This window comes from Nerophis ophidion, linkage group LG14 (genome assembly GCF_033978795.1).
Source record: "Nerophis ophidion isolate RoL-2023_Sa linkage group LG14, RoL_Noph_v1.0, whole genome shotgun sequence".
Lineage (NCBI taxonomy): Eukaryota > Metazoa > Chordata > Actinopteri > Syngnathiformes > Syngnathidae > Nerophis > Nerophis ophidion.
Window position 1 is genome coordinate 19,385,410 of NC_084624.1, and position 26,401 is coordinate 19,411,810.

Consider the following 26,401-nt stretch of genomic DNA (forward strand, 5'->3'; position numbering starts at 1 on the left):
ACCAATAATAAATACAATACTTCTTACCAATAATGCGACCTTCCTGTACCCCAAAAGACAGCTGGGATTGGCTGAGCCACCCAAAGCTTCGGACAGGTGCATTATTCATTACTTATCCCGTTAAGGAATGTCAGCTAAGATTCATCTGAGAGCCAGATGCAGTCATCAAAAGAGCCATATCTGGCTCGCGAGCCATAGGTTCCCTACCCCTGCTCTAAACTAAACCATATTGATCCTAATCCACCCTTTTTTCTCTGTCTATTATTTTTCCCACATAAAAATCGGAAAGAGAATCGTTAAAAAAACAAATTATTAAACAGAATCTAAAGTAGAATCGGAACCGGAAAAATCTTATCAATTCCCTTCTACCTTCACCTTGTCTTATTTTGTATATTCCAGAGAACCAGTGTCCTCTACAGGAGACATGTAATTGTGGACCTTTTAAAAAAGCTAGTCAAAGATAATCTCTATAGCAGCACTCTAGTGTTTATAGGAATCTGCTGCAAAAATGTGAAAAAGCAGGACCTGCGTGCCACCATTTAAATAACCCAAATAATTAAAAAAAGAGAGGACCTAAAATGGAACCTTGAGGAACACTACGAGTATAACAAAATGACTACTGATTGCATCTGAAGTAATCAAGCTACATCAACACTTTATTTGCATATATAAATCTAATCCATCCATCCATCCATTTTCTACCGCTTATTCCCTTTCGGGGTCGCGGGGGGCGCTGGCGCCTATCTCAGCTACAATCCCTTATTATCATTATTATTATTATAAATCACATTACAAAAAAAATGTTTGACTGCCAAAAAGGAGAGGACTTAAAGGGGTGCTTTGAGGAACACCTCAGTTATGTAAATCCCAAGTTTGGAGCCCAGTGTGCTATGTTTATATTTATGTTATGCAAGGTTAAAATGTCAATGCAAGGATCTGATGATGTGGTACACGATCCTCACCCGTGTCTTAGGGATTTGCTGCAAAAATGTTACTCTCCCAAGTTTTGAAACTGACCTCGGGAGCCAGTTAGGGCTTCATTCCCGGCCCGTGAGCCACCAATGGACTAGCCCTGTCCTACGGTTTGCAGCCAAGAAGTGCACTGTATTTGGCCTTAATCGTTTATAGACCAAATAACCCACAGTTAATGATCTTGTTTTAAAAACTTATCTTATCCATAATACTTGAACAAATGTATTATAATTGTTTCAATTATTATTATTTGTGTAAATATGTATATATTTTTTTCTTTTTTTTTAAAGATCAAGTCTGTTATCCAGCTGAATTAACTGATAATTTAAACCTTGTCTTCATTTGTAATCAATTTAAAAACATATTTGATAACAGAAGAAATTTGAATCTAATCAGTCTGTTCCAGATACCCAAAATTATTACCACAAAACACATTTTATAGAGAATACATGTAGTTTTACAAAAGAGCATATGCAAATGACCAATGAAATAGTTAAATGAAAATTTTTAACATCACTTATTGAAAATGCATGTTGGCATGACACGGACGCCAACTTTGTACTTTACTACCAGTTGTTTCTTGAATTCAAGAGTGTTTCTCACCTTCTTTATCAAAATGCTGGCACTAGCAAACTTTCTTGGCCTCATGCTGGCTTATTTAGCAGTCACACACAGGAAAAAAAGTTCACAAATTTGGGCACAAAACCCACAGAATGATCAGTGGGTAAACAGACAAGTTTGTTACGCACAATCTTGGGCTGTATGATAACCAAGACGGCGTACAAAAACTAACGTACAATCTTGGGCCGTACGAAAACTGAGATTTGACCTTAAATTCTCATTAGCCACTTGAAACAGTTATAGGGCAAGTTAAGATGTTCACTTCCTTTTGGAAGCGTCATGAGTGCAGTGACCTTTCAAGATTGTTGCTCAAGAAGCACGCTTGCATCTGTTTGCAATGAGGCCACAAGACCTAAAAACCTAATCAGCTCACAGGCTGCACCTTCCAATACAATAGGAATTTAGTGAATGCAGATATATAGTGGGGCAAAAAAGTATTTAGTCAGCCACCGATTGTGCAAGTTCTCCCGGTTAAAATGATGACAGTGGTCTGTAATTTTCATCATAGGTACACTTCAACTGTGAGAGACAGAATGTGAAAAAATCCAGGAATTCACATTGTAGGAATTTTAAAGAATGTATTTGTAAATTATGGTGGAAAATAAGTATTTGGTCACTTCAAACAAGGAAGATCTCTGGCTCTCACAGACCTATAACTTCTTCTTTTAGAACCTCTTCTGTCCTCCACTCGTTACCTGTATATAATGGCACTTGTTTGACTCGCCATCTGTATAAAAGACACATGTCCACAGCTTCAAACAGTCAGACTGCAAACTCCACTATGGCCGAAACCAAAGAGCTGTCAAAGGACACCAGGAAAATAATTTGTAGACCTGCACCAGACTGGGAAGAGTAAATCTACAATAGGCAAGCAGCTTGGTGTGAAAAAATCAACTGTGGGAGCAATTATCAGAAAATGGAAGACATACAAGACCACTGATAATCTCCCTCGTTCTGGGGCTCCACGCAAGATCTCATTCGGTGGGGTCAAAATGATCATGAGAACGGTGAGCAAAAATCCCAGAACCACACGGCGGGACCTGGTGAATGACCTGCAGAGAGCTGGGACCAAAGTAACAAAGGTTACCATCAGTAACACACTACGCCGACAGGGAATCAAATCCTGCAGTGCCAGATGTGTCCTCCTGCTTAAGCCAGTGCATGTCCAGGCCCGTTAGAAGTTTGCCAGAGAGCACATGGATGATACAGCAGAGGATTGGGAGAATGTCATGTGGTCAGATGAAACCAAAATAGAACATTTTGTATAAACTCAACTCGTTGTGTTTGGAGGAAGAAGAATACTGAGTTGCATCCCAAGAACACCATACCTACTGTGAAGCATGGTGGTGGAAACATCATGCTTTGGGGCTGATTTTCTGCTGAGGGGATCCGTGTTAAGGAAAGAATGAAGGGGGCCATGTATCGTGAGATTTTGAGCCAAAACCTCCTTCCGTCAGTGAGAGCTTTGAATGGTTGACCAAATACTTATTTTCCACCATAATTTACAAATAAATTCTTTAAAATTCCTACAATGTGAATTCCTGTGAATTCCTGTAACCCCAAAAGGGAATAAGCGGTAGAAAATGGATGGATGGATGGACTTTCTAGTATTTACAGGAATCCCAGTTTCCTGATCATCAGCATGCCAGAAAATCCTTGGTCCACCTGCAGTAGACCATCTGTGGTTTAAGCTGAGACTCACAGTAAAATCTATTAGAATATTTTAGCATTGGGGGAACTCATATGTATTTTTATAACTAAATAGCCGTGTTGGCTATACGGAGACAAGGTGACTAATGAAGGTTTTAACAGTCATTCCGCAGTGTTGCATCACCTTCCAACTAAACTATACATTATGCTGTGTGTTTTAGAGCGAGCTGTGGCTGAGAATTGTAGTAGAACTTGAGTCATTACATAAACCTGCCGAGGAACAAAATACCTGACAGCAGCTCCTCTCACACTTTTTCTTTTTGATTCAGTACAGCATAGTGTTTTTGATCTCTGTAGAAATTAAAACAGACCACATTCTTTGTTGATTTTGATATATGTTTGATTGTTTGTCATCATAAGAACACCTGTTCATAGTATCAGCCTTACACAAGTCTGTGATGTCACGGAGTCCACCTGGGCAATGTCTTATGAATGAATACATTGAAGACACCCACAGAGTAGGTCTTTGTCTGTGCTCGCACACATGTGGTTTTACACTTTCCAAAAATACCGTTACATAGAGGAACACACGCAGTTTGATTGATTGCATCTGGTTGTCAAATATCTGTCACCGACAGATCCTCCTGAGTTGCACTTGTCAAACAGCTAAGAGGTTTTTGTTTTAATAACAAACTTCAGTGGACAGCATATGGCAGGGCTATTCAACTTGCGACTCAAGGGCCTAATCTGACCTAGGACTGACACCATTAGGTTCAGTTCAACACTTGTTTGCAGCAAAGACTTGAGTGCTCCTGTTGTACAAAGGAACTTAGACTACTATGATCATATAGGCAGATCCTTGCATTGACATTTTAACCCGAGGACATAGAACCCTGGGCTCCAAACTTGTGAATTATATAACCAAGTCCTCTGTTTTTCATTATTCGGGCTATTCAACTGGTGGCCCACAAGTTCAGTTCAAAAAACTTTGGAAAGACTCACATTTTTGCAGAAGGTGTGTTGCTCTTTTGACACAATAAATAGACCAAAATCAAATGTTCCATCCAAGCAATTCCTGTAAATGTAGAACCAATGAAAAGTATTTTACACTTCAATAATAATAAAATGTTCATTTACCACTGAGTTGACAACTGTATAATTGTAATGATTGCAATGTTAGAGTGCAGTCATTTCAATCCGACCTTGTGTTGCTGCAGTCATTAAATAGTAAATGGTCTGTATTTATATAGCGCTTTGCTTTACTTGCAAAATATCCAGAGCGCTTATATATATACATTACATTTACACACTGATAGTTGCAAGGCAAGGCGCTGACCAGAGTAGCAAGGAGTGTGAAGTGTCTTGCCGCAAATTGCACGGCAGAAGCTGGATTCAAACCAGGAACCCTCAAATTGCTGACACGGCCACTCTACCATGAGAGCCAATGCACCCCATTAAGTCAAATGTGCTTGTCCTGTCTTTTGTTGAGCCCCACAAAGTGTTTGTACTGTAAGTATGGCACTTATTACAGACCAGCTGTTTGATTGTAAAATATACAGCTTAGATGTAGTTTTGATTGCCAAGTTGAAATCAACATGTAAAATTGCTAATTCTAATCATTAACTGGCATATCCAATGAACTAGTGCATTTTGAAAAACAGAGCCTGACTTCTCAGAGCTTTCTATCTGCCAACAAAACTATTAAAATAATGTCCCGTGTGATTTTACGTAAATGGATACCCAGTACGGAATAAGGTCAATACCTATAAAAGTCTAAACTAGTTGAGACAGCGTTTCTGCTAGACTCCACTTTGCTTCAGGGTGCAATTGATCAACAATAAAGACAGCATTTTTCAAATGAATTAAATATTTTCATTCCTTGTGCAAAAACATGCTTGTGAGTCCATGCACATTTTTGCATATGTAGTGTTTCCACATTTGTCTACTAGTTTTTGGTATTGGAGATATTGTGTAAAACTACTTTTTTTTAAATGTTGTCAGCAAAAATATGTTGCAGCCTTCCAGCATAATTAGTGGTAATGCTTAGATCTCAGACGACCTGTCAAGTTTGCAAACACAGCGCATCAGTCATCCTAAAGAGTTAGGACTAGCCAGACATTCTTCTGTTCTGTTTGTAAATCAAAATCAAGGTTTTCGTGTCAAAGCATCATTTCACAGTGAACCACCATGTCTGCTTTTCATTATTCTCTGCTAATTGGACACAGACCTTTTTAAATCAATAGCTTCCAACCAAAAATAATCTAAATATACATCTACAATGTCTTGAAAATGTTTAGCAGGGGTCTATTCGATTTGTTGTCCATTGTAAATGCTCTCGTGTTTTCTGTTTTATAGAAAGCGAACCCTACTATGTTGTTATTTTTAAGATCCAATAGTTGAACAGGCAGAGTAAGAAGAGTGTTGGTATGGAACAAAAGGGTGAGGGTGAATTTGTTTATCGAAGCCTGCAGGATGACTTGGTTTTCTTTGGCTCTGGCTTGGTAAATGTCACATGTGTCACGTTTATACATGTGCAAACTCCCCACTGACACCCGGCAGATACCTCTTGGTAAAAAGGCCTTTACGGTAGCTGATATAAGACTACAGACAGATACAACAGCTCTTTTAACTTTTACGTCTGCTGATAGCTGTGTCTGGCTTTCATCATCTGAGCATGCCCAGCCTGCAAGACAAATGGGTAAAGTAAGAGGAATGGTATTGTATGTGAAGTGTAGTTTGCAATTCTAGGAATTTATATGATGAAGAAATTCATCTAATCTCTGAATTCACATGCCCACTATGGAAAGATCATGTGTTAATAACATCAAGACCTTTTCCACCAGAAACTTTAAGGTCCTGGAATATTTAATTCCTGAAACTAGGCTTCTTGTAGACCACTGGTTTGTATTTCTACAGCATTTTTCAAGTTGATGTGGTATGTTTCTACATCGATGCCATGTAAATAAACAGTTAGCATTAGGTCATAAATCTTCTTACTTTAGTGTAAGTAAATATAGTACCAAGCAATAAAATAGAAAGTGATATTATTAAAAAACAGTGTACCAAATATTTCATAAACCGTTAGACTTTTGTCCCCCTCATCCAAGTCAGAAAGCCGTCCCCTCAGTAAATGAAGAATTCATGAGATCCTTATGATCCATTTAATCTGTAAATGGTGTTTTTGCCGAGATAGAAACACCAACATAACAGATTCAACCTTTGCATGGGGTTTAGGTTATTAACTACATAAATGGTGTGTCGCTGACTACTGTTACAGCATGTAACGAAGTAAATATTGAACAGTTGATGTTATTTACATTTGTTCCACTCATTTACTGCCTATTCTACTTCACATTTATCTTCAAACCACAAGTGAGCAGCTGGAGACGCCGCTTTCAATACTTAGTATTCTTCTGTAAACATGTTTAAAAAAGTATGTCCATTTTTTCTACCTTTAAATACAAGTTTGTCCACTTGTCGTAGATTTGAGTATCGAAATAAAGCTTCTAAAAATTCATGAACTGCATTAATGTTCATATATGTTCAAATCCAAAGGCTGAGATAAACACTGCAAGATTGTTCCATTCATCAGCCGTCTTCAGCACAAAGATTACCCGCAAAAGTTCCTGCAACCATCTCAAAAGTTAATTCTGTCTGTTTTTAAGTCTTCTGTAATAGAGTAATAAGAAATAAACAAGTCGACCCGCATACTGTAATGGCGAATTACATTTTGACTCCAAAATTTTAGGAACACCCCAATTGTATTCCACCAATCAATGTTTGACAGCACAGCCCACTCCTCAAACGTTCTTGCAGGAACTTCCAAAGTCCCACATAGTGATGAGGGACCAAATTAGTTCCTGGTAGAACTTTATTTACAAGGGTAATTTTTGGTTGAAGCACAGAGGGTATTTCATTTAAAAAGTTCCTGCAGTGGAAAACGGCCCTCTTGTTGAACTTTGTGCTTATTATGCGGGATTGGCATTTCTTTTGACAATAGGATAAGTTTTTCAATCCATGGTTGTATACATATATATTTAATTTTTGAAATACATTCTTTGTGGTTAACACTCAGATTTAAAAATCTGTGTTCCGAAACGCTTAATAGTTTGAGTAGTGCAAGTGTGCCAGTCTGTACCCAAGCGCAACGCAAGTGCAGAAGGTGGGCTTGGCACAGGGCAGACGGTCCTGGGTTCAATACCCAGGCTCGGGGTCTTTCTGGGTGAAGTCTGCAAGTTCTCCTATATCTGCGTGGATTCTCTCCGGGTTCACCCCTCCAAAGACATGCAACTGATGATAAGCTGTTTGGCGGAATAGACTCTTGCTTGCGTGCCCCCCGATTTATAGTTCTTCTGTCAACCACTGAACTAATCATTCACCATCATCAGTTTACTTTTAATGGAAGTTTTACTTACAGTATAAACCAACTTTAGAACGAGTCACGGCAGAGGACGCTATTATTATCTGCAATGCTATTTGGCCATTCGGGACATGTAATTTTAACTTAAACGGTTAGATAACCATGTGTTGGTGTTGATCTCTATGGTCATGTTCAGAGTTCACAAATGTTTCTAATTATACAGTGCCTGAAGATTATTGACGGAGAATGAGAAGTGTTGTGTGTGTGAGAGAAAAAGACGTGTCTGCACGAGAAAAAACGTGTCTTGATCGAACCTGTGGTTAGCACAAGATTGACAATAAAAGTTGAAAAGAGTGTCATATTTTGAGTTCTTTTTAAATGTTTCTAAGTATGTCACACCTGAAGTTTATTGACGGAGAACGGGAAGTGTTGTGTGTGTGTGAGAGAAAAATACGTGTCTGCACGAGAAATAATGTGTCTTAATCAAACCTGTTGTTAGCACAAGATCGACAATAAAAGTTGAAAAGAGTGTCATATTTTGAGTTCTTCTGGGCTCAACAACAACACAACACGCTGCAGCTGTTGTTGACTAGATACTTCCATCCTGTGCCGAATGACGTCAACGACTGAACTAATCATTCACCATCATCACTTTACTTTTAATAGAAGTTTTACTTACAGTATAAACCAACTTTTGAACGAGTCGCGGCAGAGGACACTATTATTATCTGCAATGCTATTTGGCCATTCAGGACATGTAATTCTAACTAAAACGGTTAGATAACCACATGCTAGTGTTGATCTCTATGGTCATGTTCAGAGTTCACAAATGTTTCTAAGTATATCGAACCTGAAGATTATTGACGGAGAATGAGAAGTGTTGTGTGTGTGAGAGAAAAAGACGTGTCTGCACGAGAAAAAACGTGTCTTGATCGAACCTGTGGTTAGCACAAGATTGACAATAAAAGTTGAAAAGAGTGTCATATTTTGAGTTCTTTTTAAATGTTTCTAAGTATGTCACACCTGAAGTTTATTGACGGAGAATGGGAAGTGTTGTGTGTGTGAGAGAAAAATATGTGTCTGCACAAGAAATAATGTGTCTTGATCGAACCTGTTAGCACAAGATTGACAATAAAAGTTGAAAAGAGTGTCATATTTGGAGTTCTTCTGGGCTCAACAACAACACAACACGCTGCAGCTGTTGTTGACTAGATAGTTCCATCCTGTGGTGAATTACGTCAACCACTGAAGTAATCGTTCACCATCATCAGTTTACTTTTAATGGAAGTTTTATTTACAGTATAAACCTAACATTTGAACGAGTCGCGGCAGAGGACGCTATTTTTATCTGCCATGCTATTTAGCCATTCATGACATGTAATTGTAACTAAAACGGCTAGTTAACCACATGCTAGTGTTGATCTCTATGGTCATGTTAAGAGTTCACAAATGTTTTTAAGTATGCCGCGCCTGAAGATTATTGACTATCGAGAAGTGTTGTGTGTGGGAAAAAAAGACGTGTCTGCACGAGAAATAATGTGTCTTAATCAAACCTGTTGTTAGCACAAGATTAACAATAAAAGTTGAAAAAAATGCCGGTGATGCTAGGCTCAAACAACAAAACAATACGCTGAAAAGCGACACATACAGTAATTATTTTTAGAGCGCACCGAGATATTAAGTACACAATATCAGTTGTAATGCAAATGTTTAATCACAATTGTTTCATTTAATTCAATAATTTGTCCATTTCAAGCACAAAGTCCACCCACCTGTGTTCCGGAACTCTCCTCGCCAAAAACTGACCAATCACAGCTCTGGGTTCTGCGTCGCCGGCAACACAAACATAGAATTTTTGGGAGGTGCACATAGGCTACTCCACATGCGAGGCGGGGAGAGGAGGGTGCAACGCCAGAGTTTACACCAGGCTTAAGTTGGCCCAAAGGATGGGTGTGCCAATTGGTCATGCAGAAGCACAAACGAGTCGACCTGTTAGCTAGTTTCTACTGATAACTGCCATCTCACATTATATAAATAAACAGACAGACTTGAATCATCCAAAAAGTCAGTAAAGTGGTGGCAAGATAGTAATGAGCTGATGTGTCCATCACTAATGCTTACTATCCCTGTGTCTCTGTCCTGCAGACATCCAAGGATGCTTATTAAAACAGGCCTGGTGGACGCTCACCTTTACTGCATGAAAAAAGCTGTGGTGGACTTTCTCACCGACAACAAGTGAGTTGTACACTTATTTATGTATCTTTTTATCACGCTTTCGCAGATACAATTTTAAGCAAATATATTCCCTGATCTCCATCTACTCAGATGTATATATGAACTATATGTTGGATGATTAAAAGTCCTTGAGCTTTAAGGGGTTACTGTCACAAACTGAGGAGGGATTTGTTCAGCTTCTTCTTAAAGGCATGAATACTGCTTTATTTAATGTTTCCAACAACCACAGGCTGTTCCATATTGTAATAGCCGAGTGGGGAAAGCTCCCGCTGAGGCATTTGGTGTTTGACTTTGGGATTTCCAGGTGCACGGCTTGGTAGTACCCTCTGGGTGATAGCACCTAAGATGTGGGCTGCTTAAAACCCGCAGGACAGCTGGGAGTGTGCATTTTGTTGCAGTTGTTGCTGCACCTGCTCGTCATGTAAACAAATCAGAAGCACGGCATTTAATTTACCTTCTGATCTTAAATGTTAGTCTCCAACTATTCAAAATGACAGACGAGCAGAGCCACAGTGCCCAGGCGTGAACACTCTTAATATGAAGCAAATGTGAAAGAGGGTTACAGCTTTGAAAAGTCCCGTTAGCAGGGTGTTAATTTGTGGCCTTTAGCCTCGGGAGTGGAGCCGTGTCATAGTCACTCCGCACCAAGTGGCTTCAGAAATGATCAAGTGCGTTAAGGAGGTGTCTTCATTCAATAGAAATGTTTTGATTTGTTCATTCCAAGTATGATTGTGTAGTGCTCAAAAGATAATATTAATCTCTGTTTGTTCTCTCCTTAGATGCAACATGTCAAATCAAATAATTAGTTTCAACATTCTTGTTTTATTGGATGGTGTTTGGTAATTCCATAATTGTTTCAACGAAAGTTCTCCGCAGAGCTTAGTCATTTTTAAAGTACAGGAAAATGTGCCAAATGCTGCTGTTAAGAATGAACATTGTAAAAATAAGAATGGCAGTGTGTAGCTAGGATGTCTCTCTGTCTGGAAATCTATCAGAACATGGTCAGCTGGTTGTAGGCACAGCAAACATTAGTCCTTTGACCGCTGGGCCAAAAGACACACGGGCAGTGCTTTTCCAAAGCCAAACATTTTTTCAAACCAGCTTCACTAAAGAAAATCATGCTTCTCTTGATCCAATCCCTTTCCAACACTAATCCCACACGGCCAAGTCATTTAAATAAAGCAACAGTTTTCACATTATATTCACTTTATATTCACTTTATATTCAGTCACTATGTATAATTTTAATTCACTCTTTTTTGCTCCCTATGTTCACTCTTTCTCTCCCTCCACCTTCTTCCTCTGTTCACTAAAAAGAAATGGACAGAGTAACTGTTGTTTTTTCCTGTCATTCAGATGGAAATTTAATCTCCCTTTAAAGTAAGAGAGAGAGTGAAGGGGTGCAAGAGGGTGTTGAAGGGAAACACAGCACAGTGCATACAAGACTAAAAAACAACAAAAAAAGAATACTTCTATATTTTTGCAGAAAAATATTTCAGCTTTACAAACTCATAAAGTCATAGAAAAATGGGTTATAGTTTTAGTCATGTATTTTTTGTAGGAAACATGCTTGAGTAGTGTTGCAAGTGTACATTTTGCAGTACACTACATGTTGTAGTACACTACATTAGGGGTGTCAGAATGCAGACACCATTGGTTTATGTCAACAAATGTACTTTTACCTTCAAAGTAGGGCTGGGCGATATGGCTTGATATGATTTTTTTAATATCTCGATATTACTTTGTAGGCTATATCGCGATACGCGATATATCTCGATATTTTGCCTTAGACTTGAATTAACACTTGATACATACAATCACAGCAGTATGATGATTCTATGTGTCTACATTAAAACATTCTTGTTCATACTGCATTAATATTTGCACATTTTAAACTTTCATGCAGAGAAGGAAATCACAACTAAGTCAATTGACCAAAACTATATTTATTAAACAGTTATTGAGCAGTGGCACACACATTCATGTCGTTTCAAAACAGAAAGAGCAAGATTGTCAGAGACATTTTAAAACAAGCTATGTGTGCACTTTTGTGCAAGATGACATATCAAAACAACACTAAATTAAAGTGCACATTTTGTACAGAATGCCACTACAATAGTTTAAAACTAATAAAGTGCACTTTTGTGCATGAGTTTGTGGGTGTGTGGCACCGAATGGAGATGTTAACATTCGGAGTAAACACTTTTCATTCTCTAGCAGGTGACTTTTCAAATGATGCTACATATTAGCAGTAATGATACCTTTGGTAGCAACGCTTTAGCACCACACTTGACAAATTACGGTTGTCTGTTCGGCATATTCCCACTTCAAGCCAAACCACCGCCAGACGATGGACCCCACGCTTTTTTTCTTGGGAATGAATTATTCCTTTAATTGTTACCAGATTTGAACATTCTTTCTTTCGTATTACCGCTAGCATCACACCTGACGTAACCCATGCCGCTACTTCTCTGCTCCGTCCGCGAGGGCGTATACGTATGTGACGTATGACATGACAGTATGGAGCCCATGAGCAAAAAAAAATCATCACTGTAGTCACTTGTCATTGTAAACATACTGTAACTATCTTCCTCCTTACTTACTCTAGGGCTATTTCATCAATCCGTGGTGAGCTAGTACCATATCTGGTGCGCAAGCAGTTTTCCAAAACGAGGAGCAATCCAAAATCCAAAGATGACACTGAAGAGCAGAGCCAAAAGAAGAGTGACAGTGGTGAGCATCACACACAAAGAGCAACATTAATGCTGCTCCAAAGATATTGAGTTGCATTACATGTCCCTGCGTGGAAACCAGAAAAGTTACTTTGGTGTTTCTCATGAACTAAACACCCAAATGACTGCCACAAAGTGTTGCATCGTCATTGAAAAATATGGCAACGGAGATCGACAAAAATGGATTGGATTCATACCAGTTGTGATTTTTTATTTCGACTTTTTATTTACTCAGTTTACCGCAATCCATCACAATGTAAAAACAACCAAAATATTACCATTATAAGGTTGCATAATGTCCATTTTATACATTCTGTGTCCTGCAAAGCCAATGAACACTGCTTACTTCTTTCCACAGTGCAAAGTCACTTTTAAGTCAACATTTGTCACCTCCATGCGGCAAAATATTTCTTACATGTAGGGCTTGGGCGATACAGACTAAAACTGATACAGCAATAACTGATTATGGTCTTGACATTTTTAAATATCAGTAATCAGCATTGGTATGGCCAATACTACCCCTGTGACTACTTGGGATTGGGTCATTTCCCAAATTTATAGTATGTCCCAAAACTAAATGTAAAGTATCGAAGCAACAGACAAAAAAGTTATTTATCACATCTTATTTGAAGTGTAGATAGAACCATGTTGAAACAGAAAATACCCGACTATTAACAGAAAATTCGCAAGTAAGTTTTTAATAGTTTTGACAAAATAATACAACCAGAAATTATGCAATATGCAGCCAAATGAGGAGCCTTTATAACCCGTTTTAGAATGGTGTTATTATCAATTAGATGCCAAATAATATCCATACATCCATTTTCTACTGCATGTCCTTTACGGTGTCGCGGGGGTCCTGGAGCTTATCCCAGCTGCACACAAGCGGAAGGTGAGGTACACCCTGACCAAGTGTCCACCTCATTGCAGGGCCAACACAGATAGACAACATTCACACTCACATTCACACACTAAGGATCATTTAGTGTTGACAATCACCCTATCCCCAGGTGCATGTTTTTGGAGGTGGAAGGGGCCTATCCCAAGGTGTATGTTTTTGGAGGTGGGAGGGGCCTATCCACAGGTGCATGTCTTTGGAGGTGGTAGGAGCCTATCCCATGGTGCATGTCTTTGGAGGTGGGAGGAGCCTATGCCCTGGTGTGTGTCTTTGGAGGTGGGAGGAGCCTAACCCCAGGTGCATGTCTTTGGAGGTGGGAGGAAGCCTGAGTACCCAGATTCAAATAATATATATATATAAAATAATACAACCAGAAATGATGTGTATATATACATATATATATATATATATATATATATATATATATATATATATATATATATATATATATATATATATATATATTAGGGGTGTAACGGTACATGTATTTGTATTGAACCGTTTCGGTACGGTGGTTTCGGTTCGGTTCGGAGGTGAACCGAATGTCACGGAGATATTAAGTAGCGCACCGCAGGTTGTGTAAACAAGGCACACCGAGGCACCATGAATTGATTTACGTGGACCCCGACTTAAACAAGTTGAAAAACTTATTCGGGTGTTACCATTTATCGGTCAATTGTACGGAATATGTACTGTACTGTGCAATCTACTAATAAACGTTTCAGTAAAATAAAAACAACACACGGCATGCTAGCAGCAATCAAGGTATATGATATACTGACCACACCTCTTTTCACGGGATATGTCCTCTTTGCGGAGCTGTCCAGGTGGAGTTTCTTAAATGCCTCAAATGTCCGGCATTTTAAGTTAATGGTTGCGTGTATTTTCAATGTACGTTCAGGGTTAGGAAGGGGTTAAAAACCCCCAAAAAAGTGGCGCAGGGCAGCAACATTCGTGAGGGAGGGGAGACAGAGAGAGCGAGAGAGTTAAGATAAATGCGCATGTGTCGCCATAGATTTATCAGTTTTAATTTTTTGTTATCAATAGTAGGGGGGTCAAACCTGTGCCCCGGAGGCCATTTGCAGCCCACAGCTAATGTTTAAAGGCCCACGACACATTCTAAAAATATTAATAAAATAAACAAAAACATAAACAAAAGTGAAATAAAAAAGCTTAAAGACTAAATGTAATTTAGAAAAAGTTGCAACGTTGACTAATGAAACAAAGCTGTTTTTTTTTCTTTCAAACTGTCAATGCTCAAAACATAATATTGAAACAAATTCAATGTTATTATGAATTTTTGACCTATCCAAGTTTCTGATTACTTCACATCAAATATTCTACTAAGAAAAATGTTTTTGGTAGAAGGTTTAGCAAATTTGTTAAATAAATAATCAAAAAATGTATATTTTGTTGTTTTCTTACTGTACCGAAAATATACATATATATATATATATATATATATATATATATATATATATATATATATATATATATATATATATATATATATATATATATATATACATCCATCCATCCATCCATCCATCCATTTTTTACCGCTTATTCCCTTTCGGGGTCGCGGGGGGCGCTGGCGCCTATCTCAGCTACAATCGGGCGGAAGGCAGGGTACACCCTGGACAAGCCGCCACCTCATCGTAGGGCCAACACAGATAGACAGACAACATTCACACTCACATTCACACACTAGGGCCAATTTAGTGTTGGCAATCAACCTATCCCCAGGTGCATGTCTTTGGAAGTGGGAGGAAGCCGGAGTACCCGGAGGGAACCCACGCATTCACGGGGAGAACATGCAAACTCCACACAGAAGGATCCCGAGCCTGGATTTGAACCCAGGACTGCAGGAACTTCGTATTGTGAGGCAGACGCACTAACCCCTCTCCCACCGTATATGTATATATGTATACATATATACATCTATATATTAGGGGTGTAACGGTACACAAAAATTTCGGTTCGGTACGTACCTCGGTTCGGAGGTCACGGTTCGGTTCATATATATATATATATATATATATATATATATATATATATATATTAGGTCAGGAAAAACACAGAGGTTATTTCATCTCTACAAGCCTGTTTCGCATGTTTCCCTGCTCATCAGGGGATTTTATATTTATTTTATTTATAAAATCAGGGAAACATGCGAAACAGGCTTGTAGGGATGAAATAGCCTCTGTTTTTTTTTCCTGACTTAACGTATATTCCACTCTACCCCAGTATTGAGCACTGTATAACGGACAAGCCACAGAAACTTCAAATATATATATATTTATATGAAGGCATCAAAACTATGAATGACACATGAGGAGTTATGTACTTAACAAAAAAAGGTGAAAAAACTGAAAACGTGTTTTATATTCTAGTTTCTTCTAAATAGCCACCATTTGCTCTTATTACTTTTTCGCACACTTCTGGCATTTTCTCCTTGAGCTTCAGTAGGTAGTCACCTGAAATGGTTTTCACTTCACAGGTGTGTCTTATCAAGGTTGATTAGTAAAATTTCTGTCATTATCCGTTACCTGGTTTATGGTATGATTTATGTTTGGTAGTTTTTCTGTTTTAGTCTGTTTCCTGGGGCCACCGTCTTTCCCTGTTTTCTGTTGGTTTCCATGGGCACTGATTCTCCTCACCTGTCTTAGATTTGCAATTAGTGTTCCCACCAGGTGTTTTGGTTAATCACTCCCCTTTATAGTTTCCTCTCACCCAGCAGTAGTTGCTGGGTCAATGTTTGCTATAGGCAACATTTATATTCTCCTGTTTTTTCTCCACGCTGTAGTGATTTTGGACACTTTAGCATTCCTCGTTTCTCACCCTTTTGTGGGTTTTTTTGCTCCACTCTTGCTAGTATCCTCAGTTTTGTATTTTTGTCCTGCGTTTAATTCATTAAAAAAACCTTAATCTTACCTGCACGGTTCTCCTGCTTGTCTCCTGAGTTGGAAGGAACGCTACCAGAGCAGCAATGCGCCCCCCTGGACATAACAGATAAACCCAGCCAGACGAAGTGTTCCTGTCCGACAAGGACAAGCAAGATATCCTCCTGGAGCTCAGAGTGGACGCCCGGCCATGGGAGTGCGAGGACGAAGCGGAGCTGTCAGAAGAAGATCTCCCTTCCAACGCTATAGTGGCATGGGGCCAACTTCTGGCGAGGTTGACGGACGCAGAAAGGCGCTTCCTTCCCCACTCGCAAGCTACCCGGACGTCCTCCTCAGCACTTTACCCCCAGGCATCTTTCCTTCACCCGACCAAGTCAGGATCCACTACGTTTCCATCAACCTGTCAGCTTAATTCTGATTTGATCAACTCCCACCTTTCCGTTGTATACAATGCTTGGGATCTCATCAAGTGCCGCCAAGACTTGTGCCTGTCGCGCGGTGACGTCACACCACCTGGGACGCGAAGGCAGCGGTCCGGCGCAACGGATGCACACAAGAGGTACAAGACGTTTCCCCCAACGTTGACTACCAGGCTCTTCCTGTGCGGTTTCTCCTCCCTTCTGTGCTCTTTGCTCCCCTATACCCGCACAAGCGTTCCCACCACCAGCTCCATCTAGCATCTGGAATCTGCTTCCTGAGGGTGGGGGCCAGTGCTGGTAGCGTGTCGGCGGAGCAAGCGGACCTCCTTCCACTGAGGTTGCTGCCACCCTCTCCTCCAGTGGGGGCGCTGTCTGCTTCGGCCCCACTTCCTGCTCCAGTGCCTCAAAACAAGTAGAAGTACAGCACAGAGTGGATGGACGAATGGTACCAGGGGGTGCTGAAGGAGTTGGAGTGGGAGGGACAGTCCTGTTCAGTCCTGCAGCCACCTACACCTCTGGCCCTGCCGATCATGTCAGATTAGACGCTTGCTCCTCTGGCTCCTGTCACGTCGACAACCCGGACGCCTGCTCCTCTGACTCCAACCATTGCTACAGACTCTCCGCCTGCCACTCTGATGCCACCATCAACCCTGGTGGGCATGCAAACGCCACCCTCTCCACCTCCTGCTGCAGTGCTGCAAAGCACACAGCACCGTCCAGAGATGTACATTGCAACATGGATGGAGGAGTGGTACCAGAAGGTGCTGAAAAAACTGGAGAGTGAAGAACAGTCTGGCTCGGTAGTGGTTTTGCATACACCTGCTCCTTTGACTCCGCCCACACCGGCAGGCTAGCCGTCTGCCAGGCCTCTTGACTCCGCCCACGCCGGCAGACGAGCCGCCTGCCACGCTTTTTGACTCCGCCCATGCAGGCAGACGAGCCGCCTGCCACGCCTCTGACTCCGCCCACGTCAGCAACCCTCACTGGAAACGTGTCCGACTTACTGCTGGCGATGCGGACCAAGCTTTGACACTGATCGTACAGGGAGCGGACGGCCACAATCAGACGGGCGAATGCTTTCTCCAAGTCCACAAAGCACAAAGTGCATGGGCAAACTCCCATGCACCCTCAAGGACCCTGGAGAGAGTATAGAGATGGTCCACAGTTCCACGACCAGGACAAAAACCACACTGTTTCTCCTGAATCCGAGGTTCGACTATCCGACGTAGGCTCCCATCCAGTACACCTGAATAAACTCTACCGGGAAGGCAGAGGAGTGTGATCCCACAATAGTTGGAACAAACCCTTCGCTTCCCCTTCTTAAAGAGAGGAACCAACACCCCGGTCTGCCAATCCAGAGGTACCGCCCCGGATGTCCACGCGATGCTGCAGAGTCTTGTCAACCAAGACAGTCCCACAGCATCCAGAGCCTCAAGGAACTCCGGGCGGATCTCATCCACCCCCGGGGCATTTCCACTGAGGAGCTTTTTAACTACCTCAGCAACCTCAGCCCCAGAAATAAGAGAGCCCACCACAGATTCCCCAGGCACTGCTTCCTCATAGGAAGATGTGTTGGTGGGATTGAGGAGGTCTTCGAAGTATTATGTTAGATTAGGTTGAGTGAACGCTGGCGCGTGTTGCTGCCGCTCCTCATCGGCTTTATGTCTTGCCTTAAGTTGTTTTCAGTGCTCTTGAAATTACTTTTTTGACTCATTATGCACTGGCACATGCTCACTTTTAACTGATTATCTTGTCATGATAATCTGAAAAAATTCCTCACCTGCTGATCATCGGAGTTTGGCGAACAACGCCACTTCTCGTTTGCCGCCACAATGTGGATCAATCAATCAATTAATGTTTACTTATATAGCCCTAAATCACTAGTGTCTCAAAGGGCTGCACAAACCACCACGACATCCTCGGTAGGCCCACATAAGGGCAAGGAAAACTCACACCCAGTGGGACATCGGTGACAATAATGACCCAGTGGGACGTCGGTGACAATGATGACTATGAAAACCTTAGAGAGGAGGAACGCAATGGATGTCGAGCGGGTCTAACATGATACTGTGAAAGTTCAATCCACTATGGATCCAACACAGTCGCGAGAGTCCAGTCCAAAGCGGATCCAACACAGCAGCGAGAGTCCCGTTCACAGCTGAGCCAGCAGGAAACCATCCCAGGCGGAGGCGGATCAGCAGCGCAGAGATGTCCCCAGCCGATACACAGGCAAGCAGTACATGGCCACCGGATCGGACCGGACCCCCTCCACAAGGGAGAGTGGGACATAGAAGAAAAAGAAAAGAAACGGCAGATCAACTGGTCTAAAAAGGGAGTCTATTTAAAGGCTAGAGTATACAAATGAGTTTTAAGGTGAGACTTAAATGCTTCTACTGAGGTGGCATCTCGAACTGTTACCGGGAGGGCATTCCAGAGTACTGGAGCCCGAACGGAAAACGCTCTATAGCCCGCAGACATTTTTGGGGCTTTGGGAATCACTAACAAGCCGGAGTCCTTTGAACGCAGATTTCTTGCCGGGACATATGGTACAATACAATCGGCAAGATAGGATGGAGCTAGACCGTGTAGTATTTTATACGTAAGTAGTAAAACCTTAAAGTCACATCTTAAGTGCACAGGAAGCCAGTGCAGGTGAGCCAGTACAGGCGTAATGTGATCAAACCTTTCTTGTTCTTGTCAAAAGTCTAGCAGCCGCATTTTGTACCAACTGTAATCTTTTAATGCTAGACATGGGGAGACCCGAAAATAATACGTTACAGTAATCGAGATGAGACGTAACACACGCATGGATAATGATCTCAGCGTCTTTAGTGGACAGAATGGAGCGAATTTTAGCGATATTACAGAGATGAAAGAAGGCCGTTTTAGTAACGCTTTTAATGTGTGCCTCAAAGGAGAGAGTTGGGTCGAAGATAATACCCAGATTCTTTACTGTGTCGCCTTGTTTGATTGTTTGGTTGTCAAATGTTAGAGTTGTATTATTAAATAGAGTTCGGTGTCTAGCAGGACCGATAATCAGCATTTCCGTCTTTTTGGCGTTGAGTTGCAAAAAGTTAGCGGACATCCATTGTTTAATTTCATTAAGACACGCCTCCAGCCAACTACAATCCGGCGTGTTGGTCAGCTTTAGGGGCATGTAGAGTTGGGTGTCATCAGCATAACAGTGAAAGCTAAAACCGTATTTGCGTATGATGTCACCTAGCGGCAGCATGTAGATGCTGAAGAGTGCAGGGCCAAGGACCGAACCCTGGGGAACTCCACACGTTACCTTAACGTAGTCCGAGGTCACATTTTTATGGGAGACACACTGCATCCTATCAGTAAGATAAGAGTTAAACCAAAACAGGGCTAAGTCTGACATACCAATTCGTGTTTTGATACGTTCTAATAAAATATTATGATCGACGGTATCGAAAGCAGCGCTAAGATCGAGGAGCAGCAACATAGATGACGCATCAGAATCCATCGTTAGCAATAGATCATTAGTCATTTTTGCGAGGGCTGTCTCCGTGGAGTGATTTGCCCTGAAACCGGATTGAAAGGTTTCACATAGATTGTTAGACGCTAAGTGTTAATTTAACTGCTCCGCAACAATTTTTTCAAGGATTTTTGAAATAAAGGGAAGGTGAGACACCGGTCGGTAGTTTACCATGAGGTCAGGATCGAGGTTAGGTCTTTTAAGAAGAGGATGAATAACCGCTTTTTTGAATGCTAGGGGAACAGTGCCCGAGGAGAGTGATAAGTTTATAATATTTAGCACTGATGGACCTAATAATACAAAGAGCTCCTTGATCAGTTTCCCAGGAAGAGGGTCAAGTAAACATGTTGTCTGTTTTATTCCATTTACACGTTGTAACAATTCCTCTAATGTTATTTCCTCAAAACGAGAGAAACTATTTTGGAGGGCAGTATCCGCCGTATATACCATCGTATCAGTGTTAATCGAACCCCGTTGTAGCTGGGACGCATTGTCTTTAATCTCCTTTCTAATGACTTCAATTTTCGTACTAAAGAATTGCATACAGTCATCAGCTGAGTGGGTTGAGCTACTGGAAGGGGTCCCTTGTTGGGTTAGCGATGCTACCGTACTAAACAAAAATTTAGGATCGTTTTTATTACGGTGGATGAGATTTGAGTAATATTTAGCTTTAGCTAAGGTAAGCATGCGTTTATAAGTTATTAAACCATCACTCCATGCTTGATGGTGCACCTCAAGTTTAGTCGTGCGCCATTTGCGTTCCAGCTTTCTACATAATAATTTCTGAGCTCTAGTTTCTTCTGCAAACCACGGGGAGCGCTTTTTTGGAGCCTTTTTTAACTTTAGCGGTGCTATGTTATCAATGGTTTCGCGCAGGGCGTCGTTAAAGTTGTTAGTGAGGTTATCAATAGAGCCCACATACTTTGGGAATGGTGCCATTACCGAGGGCAGTAGGTCAGCAAGAGTTGTCGTTGTGGCCGTATTAATGTTGCGGCCGCTATAGCAGTTATTATTATTATTAGTTTGACGAACATGCGTCTGAACCTCGAATTTTATAAGGTAATGATCTGACAATACTTTAGTATACCGGAGTAAGTATCGTAACTTTGGAAACGGCGATACCCCTGACAAGCACTAGGTCCATCGTATTACCGTTGCGATGCGTGGGTTCATTTATTATTTGTGTGGGACCACAGCTATCAATTACAGTCTGGAGCGCTACGCACGGTGGGTCCGATGGGGTATTCATATGGATATTAAAGTCCCCCATTATGATTATATTATCGGCGTGTGTCACTAGATCAGCAACGAACTCTGAGAATTCATTGATAAAGTCCGAATAGGGCCCTGGGGGGCGGTAGATAACAGCCAGGTGTAGAGGCAGCGGTGTGACAGACCTCATAGTAAGCACCTCAAACGATTTATATTTATTATTTATGTTAGGACTAAGGTTAAAGTTTTCGTTGTATATTAGTGCGACCCCCCCCACCCCCTTTAAGCGGACGGGCAATATGCGCATGTGTAAAGTTAGGAGGACATGCCTCATTTAGCGCAAAAAAGTCGATTGGTTTAAGCCAGGTTTCGCTGAGACCGATGACGTTAAGATTGTTGTCTCTGATAATATCATTAACTAATAACATTTTGGGAGACAATGATCTTATGTTTAAAAAACCTATATTATAGGTAATGGGCTGTTTTAGGGAGTTTTTGATCAAATTATCTGTAGTAGCAATATTAATAATGTTGTGTTTATTATGCACAGTGCATTTAGTATAGTTACGACCATATCTAGGAATTGATACGACAGGAATTTTCCGATTGTTTGATTGTTGCTTTGATAAACTGCACGCATCATGGTTAGCCACCTCAGTAACGGGGATTTTCCGATTGTTTGTTTGTTGCTTTGATAAACTGCACGCATCATGGTTAGCCACCTCAGTAACGGGGATTTTCTGATTGTTTGTTTGTTGCTTTGATAAATTGCACGCATCATAGTTAGCCACCTCGGTAAAACACATGTCCAACTCTGAAACACTCAAAGCAGAAAAAACGTGTTCTAATTTAACTGACTCCTTACCCAGACCAGTAGTCTCGCATTTTCCATTTAAATCCGTCTTCAGGATGGAGGGAAGTGGTGTTCTGTGGGGATTAGCCTTCTGCTTTGTTTTTAGCCCCGCTCGACATCCGCGTTTCCGAACCTACCGCTGGCGTCTGCTCCGTAGACGGCCCCCGCTGCTACTAGACTCCCCTGCTTCACAGGCCGCTGGATGTAGCCGCCGACGTATTCCCGTGCTAGTTAGCACGTTTAGCACGCACGCGTCTATCAGTCCAAAACGGCCCGATATGTCCACATCCAGAAGTGTCTGGCGGTCGTACGTGACCACGATGTGAGCCAGCCATAAAGTTTGTAGAATTGTCCGGTATTTCTGCCAAATGTTCCATCTTTAGCAAGAGCCCCTCGAGGTCGCAGCCCGTCCGGGCGCCGCCATCTTGGAACTATATCCGGTGGATGACCGGTTCAAATGTTCAAATGTTTTGATCCCGCTGATGTGAATTTTTTTGACCCACGTCCACTCTCCGGTGACTGCTCTCATCCAATATTCTGCTGCCGACCTCCTGCGACTCCGTTCTGGGCTGTGTCGTTCACAGCCAATGACTCTTCATCTCCATCCGGACATAGCCTACCAGCCTAAACGAAGATACATCCACCGTGGGTCCCGCAGAAATCACCAGCTCAGTAACAACACGCCAATAAAATCCATTTGCTCCAAAACTCTTCGCCCGCCACGGAACATTGGTCGGGGCGTCGATCGCAAAGTTAGGTCGGCTAACCCAAAACATCAAAATGACAGCGCTCATGCAAACTTCGGTCTTCTTAACATCCGCTCACTCACAGGTAAAGGACATCTCGTCCAGGATCTCCTGGCTGACCATAAACTGGACTTCATTTGCCTAACAGAAACATTGCAACACCTCAATGATTACACAGACCTTAATAGCGCGACTCCTCCCGGGTTTGTTTACACTTCCAAACCTCGCGCCACTGGTCGTGGAGGAGGTCTCGCGATGATCTATCGCGAGAAGTGGAAAATCTCACCGGTGGCCTCTACTGCCTTTTTCCTCCTTTGAAAGCACAGTTTTGCAGCTATCTGGACCTACTCCCACAATCATTGCTACTGTCTACCGACCACCAAAATACAACAAAGATTTTATTAGTGATTTTGCTGCTTTTATTGCTCATCTCTCTTCACTCTCCCCTAATATTGTACTGCTTGGGGATTTTAATTTTCACATGGACAACACCAACAGTACAATCGCCAGTGACCTTTCATCCTATCTTCAAAGCTTTGGTCTGCAGCAGTACATCAACTTCCCTACCCACAGTAAAGGACACACACTTGATTTGGTTTGCTGTTCAGGTGTAAATGTTGTTAATACAACTTCCAATTCACTACCTTACTCCGATCACATGCTAGTATCTTTTACTATAAAATTAAGTTTTTCTACAGTTACCTTTACCCGCAATATCTGTTTTCGCAAAATCAAGGACATCAACTCGACACTCTTTCCACCGCCATTGACAGCCTCCCCGACACTGACTCTCTTTCCTCTCCCGATTAACTGGTCACCTACTACAACAATAATCTTCATCATCTACTGGACATGCTGGCTCCGGAAAATATCAGAATTGTATCTTTCACCAACTCTGCACCCTGGTTTACTCCCACACTCCGCAAGTTAAAAACAAAGAGACGCCAACTTGAACGTCTTTACAAAAAAACTGGTCTCACTGTACACAAGGACATGTACATCCGACACCTTCAACACTACAAAGACTGCCTAAACAACACCAAATCATCCTACTACACAACTTTAATCAGTTCTAACGAAGGCAACTCGAAGACACTTTTTTCTATTCTTGGCAAAATTTCAAATCCTCCGCCCTTACTTCCCTCTCATATGGCCTCAACTTCTTTTTGTTGTTCCCTTATGCAATTTTTTATTCCCAAAATCACCCAGATTCACCAACAACTTCCTTCTTCTTCTTCTCCTCAACCCCAGTTCACCCCCCCTGCCTCCCCCATCCATTAATGTTCTAGTTTTTCACTGCCTTCTCAGTTGGACATCACTGCACTTATCTGTGGATCTAAGGCATCCACCTGTCTTTTAGATCCCCTCCTTACTGCTTTGGTGAAAGTCTGCCTCGCCTCACTGATCCACCTCATCACCAAGATCATCCATTCTTCTCTCACTACTGGAATTGTTCCCTCTGCTTTCAAAACAGCAGCCATAACACCAATTTTGAAAAAACCAGGCTCAGATCCAAATAATTTTAATAATTTTCGTCCAATTTCAAATCTGCCATTTACCTCAAAAAATATTCAAAAAACTGCCTTCTCCCAACTTCACTCCCACCTACAGTTAAATAACCTATATGAACAATTCCAGTCTGGTTTCCGCCCCTGCACAGCACTGAAACAGCACTAGTAAAAATCACAAACGATCTCCTCCTGGCCGCTGATTCTGGTCTTCTCACTATCCTAATCCTCTTAGATCTCACTGCAGCCTTTGACACCATTTCACACACTGTCCTCCTCCATAGATTGCACAGTATTGGCATCACAAGCACACCCCTTCACTGGTTTAGATCACATCTCTCCGACCGCACTCAGTTTGTTCAACTTCGTTCATTTAAATCCCCTCCGTCTCCCGTTTCCTCTGGTGTCCCCCAGGGCTCTGTTCTCGGTCCCCTGCTTTTCATAATTTACATTCTTGCCCTTGGCAATATTTTCCATAAATTTAAAATACATTTTCACTGTTATGCGGATGACACCCAGCTCTACATTTCAACCAAACCAACTGCCTCTCTTCCTCCTTCCTCCCTTACAGACTGCCCTAGTGAACTCAAGCAGTTCTCATCCAATTTCCTTCAACTTAATAATAATCAAACTGAAATCTTACTTGTAGGTACAAAAAACATACTCGCCAAAACTAACAGCTTGTCCATTACTCTCGGCAATTCCTCTGTCTCCCCCTCCTCCCAAGTCAAGAGTCTGGGTGTCATCCTCGACAGCACACTTTCCTTTCAAGCTCACATTAACAGCATTGCCCGGTCTGCTTACTTTCATTTACGGAACATTAATCGTCTTCACCTGTCCCTTACCCCACATACTGCTGCCATATTAGTCCATAGCCTGGTCACCTCTCGCCTGGACTATTGCAACTCTCTCTTGTTTGGTCTCCCTCACAAGTCACTTCACAAACTTCAGCTTCTCCAGAACTCTGCAGCCCGGATAATCACCAGAACGCCTTCAATCCAGCACATCACCCCTGTTCTGCAGCAACTCCACTGGCTACCCGTCAGATATCGTATTCACTTTAAAAGAATTCTCCTCACTTTCAAAGCCATCCATAACCTCTCCATCATATCTCTCTGACCTGATACATGTCGCCACGCCCTCACGTTCCCTAAGATCCTCTTCATCCATCCATCTCACTGTCCCCTTGTTTAAACTGTCCACCATGGGTGCCCGGGCTTTCAGCCGCTCTGCCCCACATCTTTGGAACTCATTACCACCAGACCTTCGCAACTTAGACTCATTATCCCTCTTCAAGTCAAGACTCAAAACACACCTATTCCGGACTGCTTATTTTTTGTAATCATCCTATCTTATCTACAGTATCTTTGTTGTTGTTATTGTTACATAGCTATACCGGGGGGCGGTATAGCTCGGTTGGTAGAGCGGCCGTGCCAGCAACTTGAGGGTTGCAGGTTCGATCCCCCCTTCCGCCATCCTAATCACTGCCGTTGTGTCCTTGGGCAAGACACTTAACCCACCTGCTCCCAGTGCCACCCACACTGGTTTAAATGTAAAAAAATAATAATAATAAAAAATAAAAATAAAAACTGGATATTGGGTTTCACTTTGTAAAGCGCTTTGAGTCACTAGAGAAAAAGCGCTATATAAATACAATTCATTTCACTTCACTTGTTTTTATCCAATTTGATTTTATTGTTTTGATTTTGTACGGTGTCTTTGAGTGCCTAGAAAAGGCGCCTTACAAATAAAATGTATTATTATTATTATTATTATTATTATTATTATTATTAT

General features: G+C 41.6%; 1 protein-coding gene across 1 annotated transcript in view; it reads left to right on the forward strand.

Moving 5' to 3' along the window:
• Positions 1–26,401, forward strand: part of eif2b3 (eukaryotic translation initiation factor 2B, subunit 3 gamma) — a 133,034-nt gene that overhangs the window by 86,986 nt on the left and 19,647 nt on the right. Inside the window, exons 6-7 of the mRNA XM_061920059.1 lie at positions 9,749–9,838; positions 12,446–12,570. Of these exons, the coding sequence (XP_061776043.1) occupies positions 9,749–9,838; positions 12,446–12,570 (215 nt within the window). The remainder of the gene's footprint in view (positions 1–9,748; positions 9,839–12,445; positions 12,571–26,401) is intronic.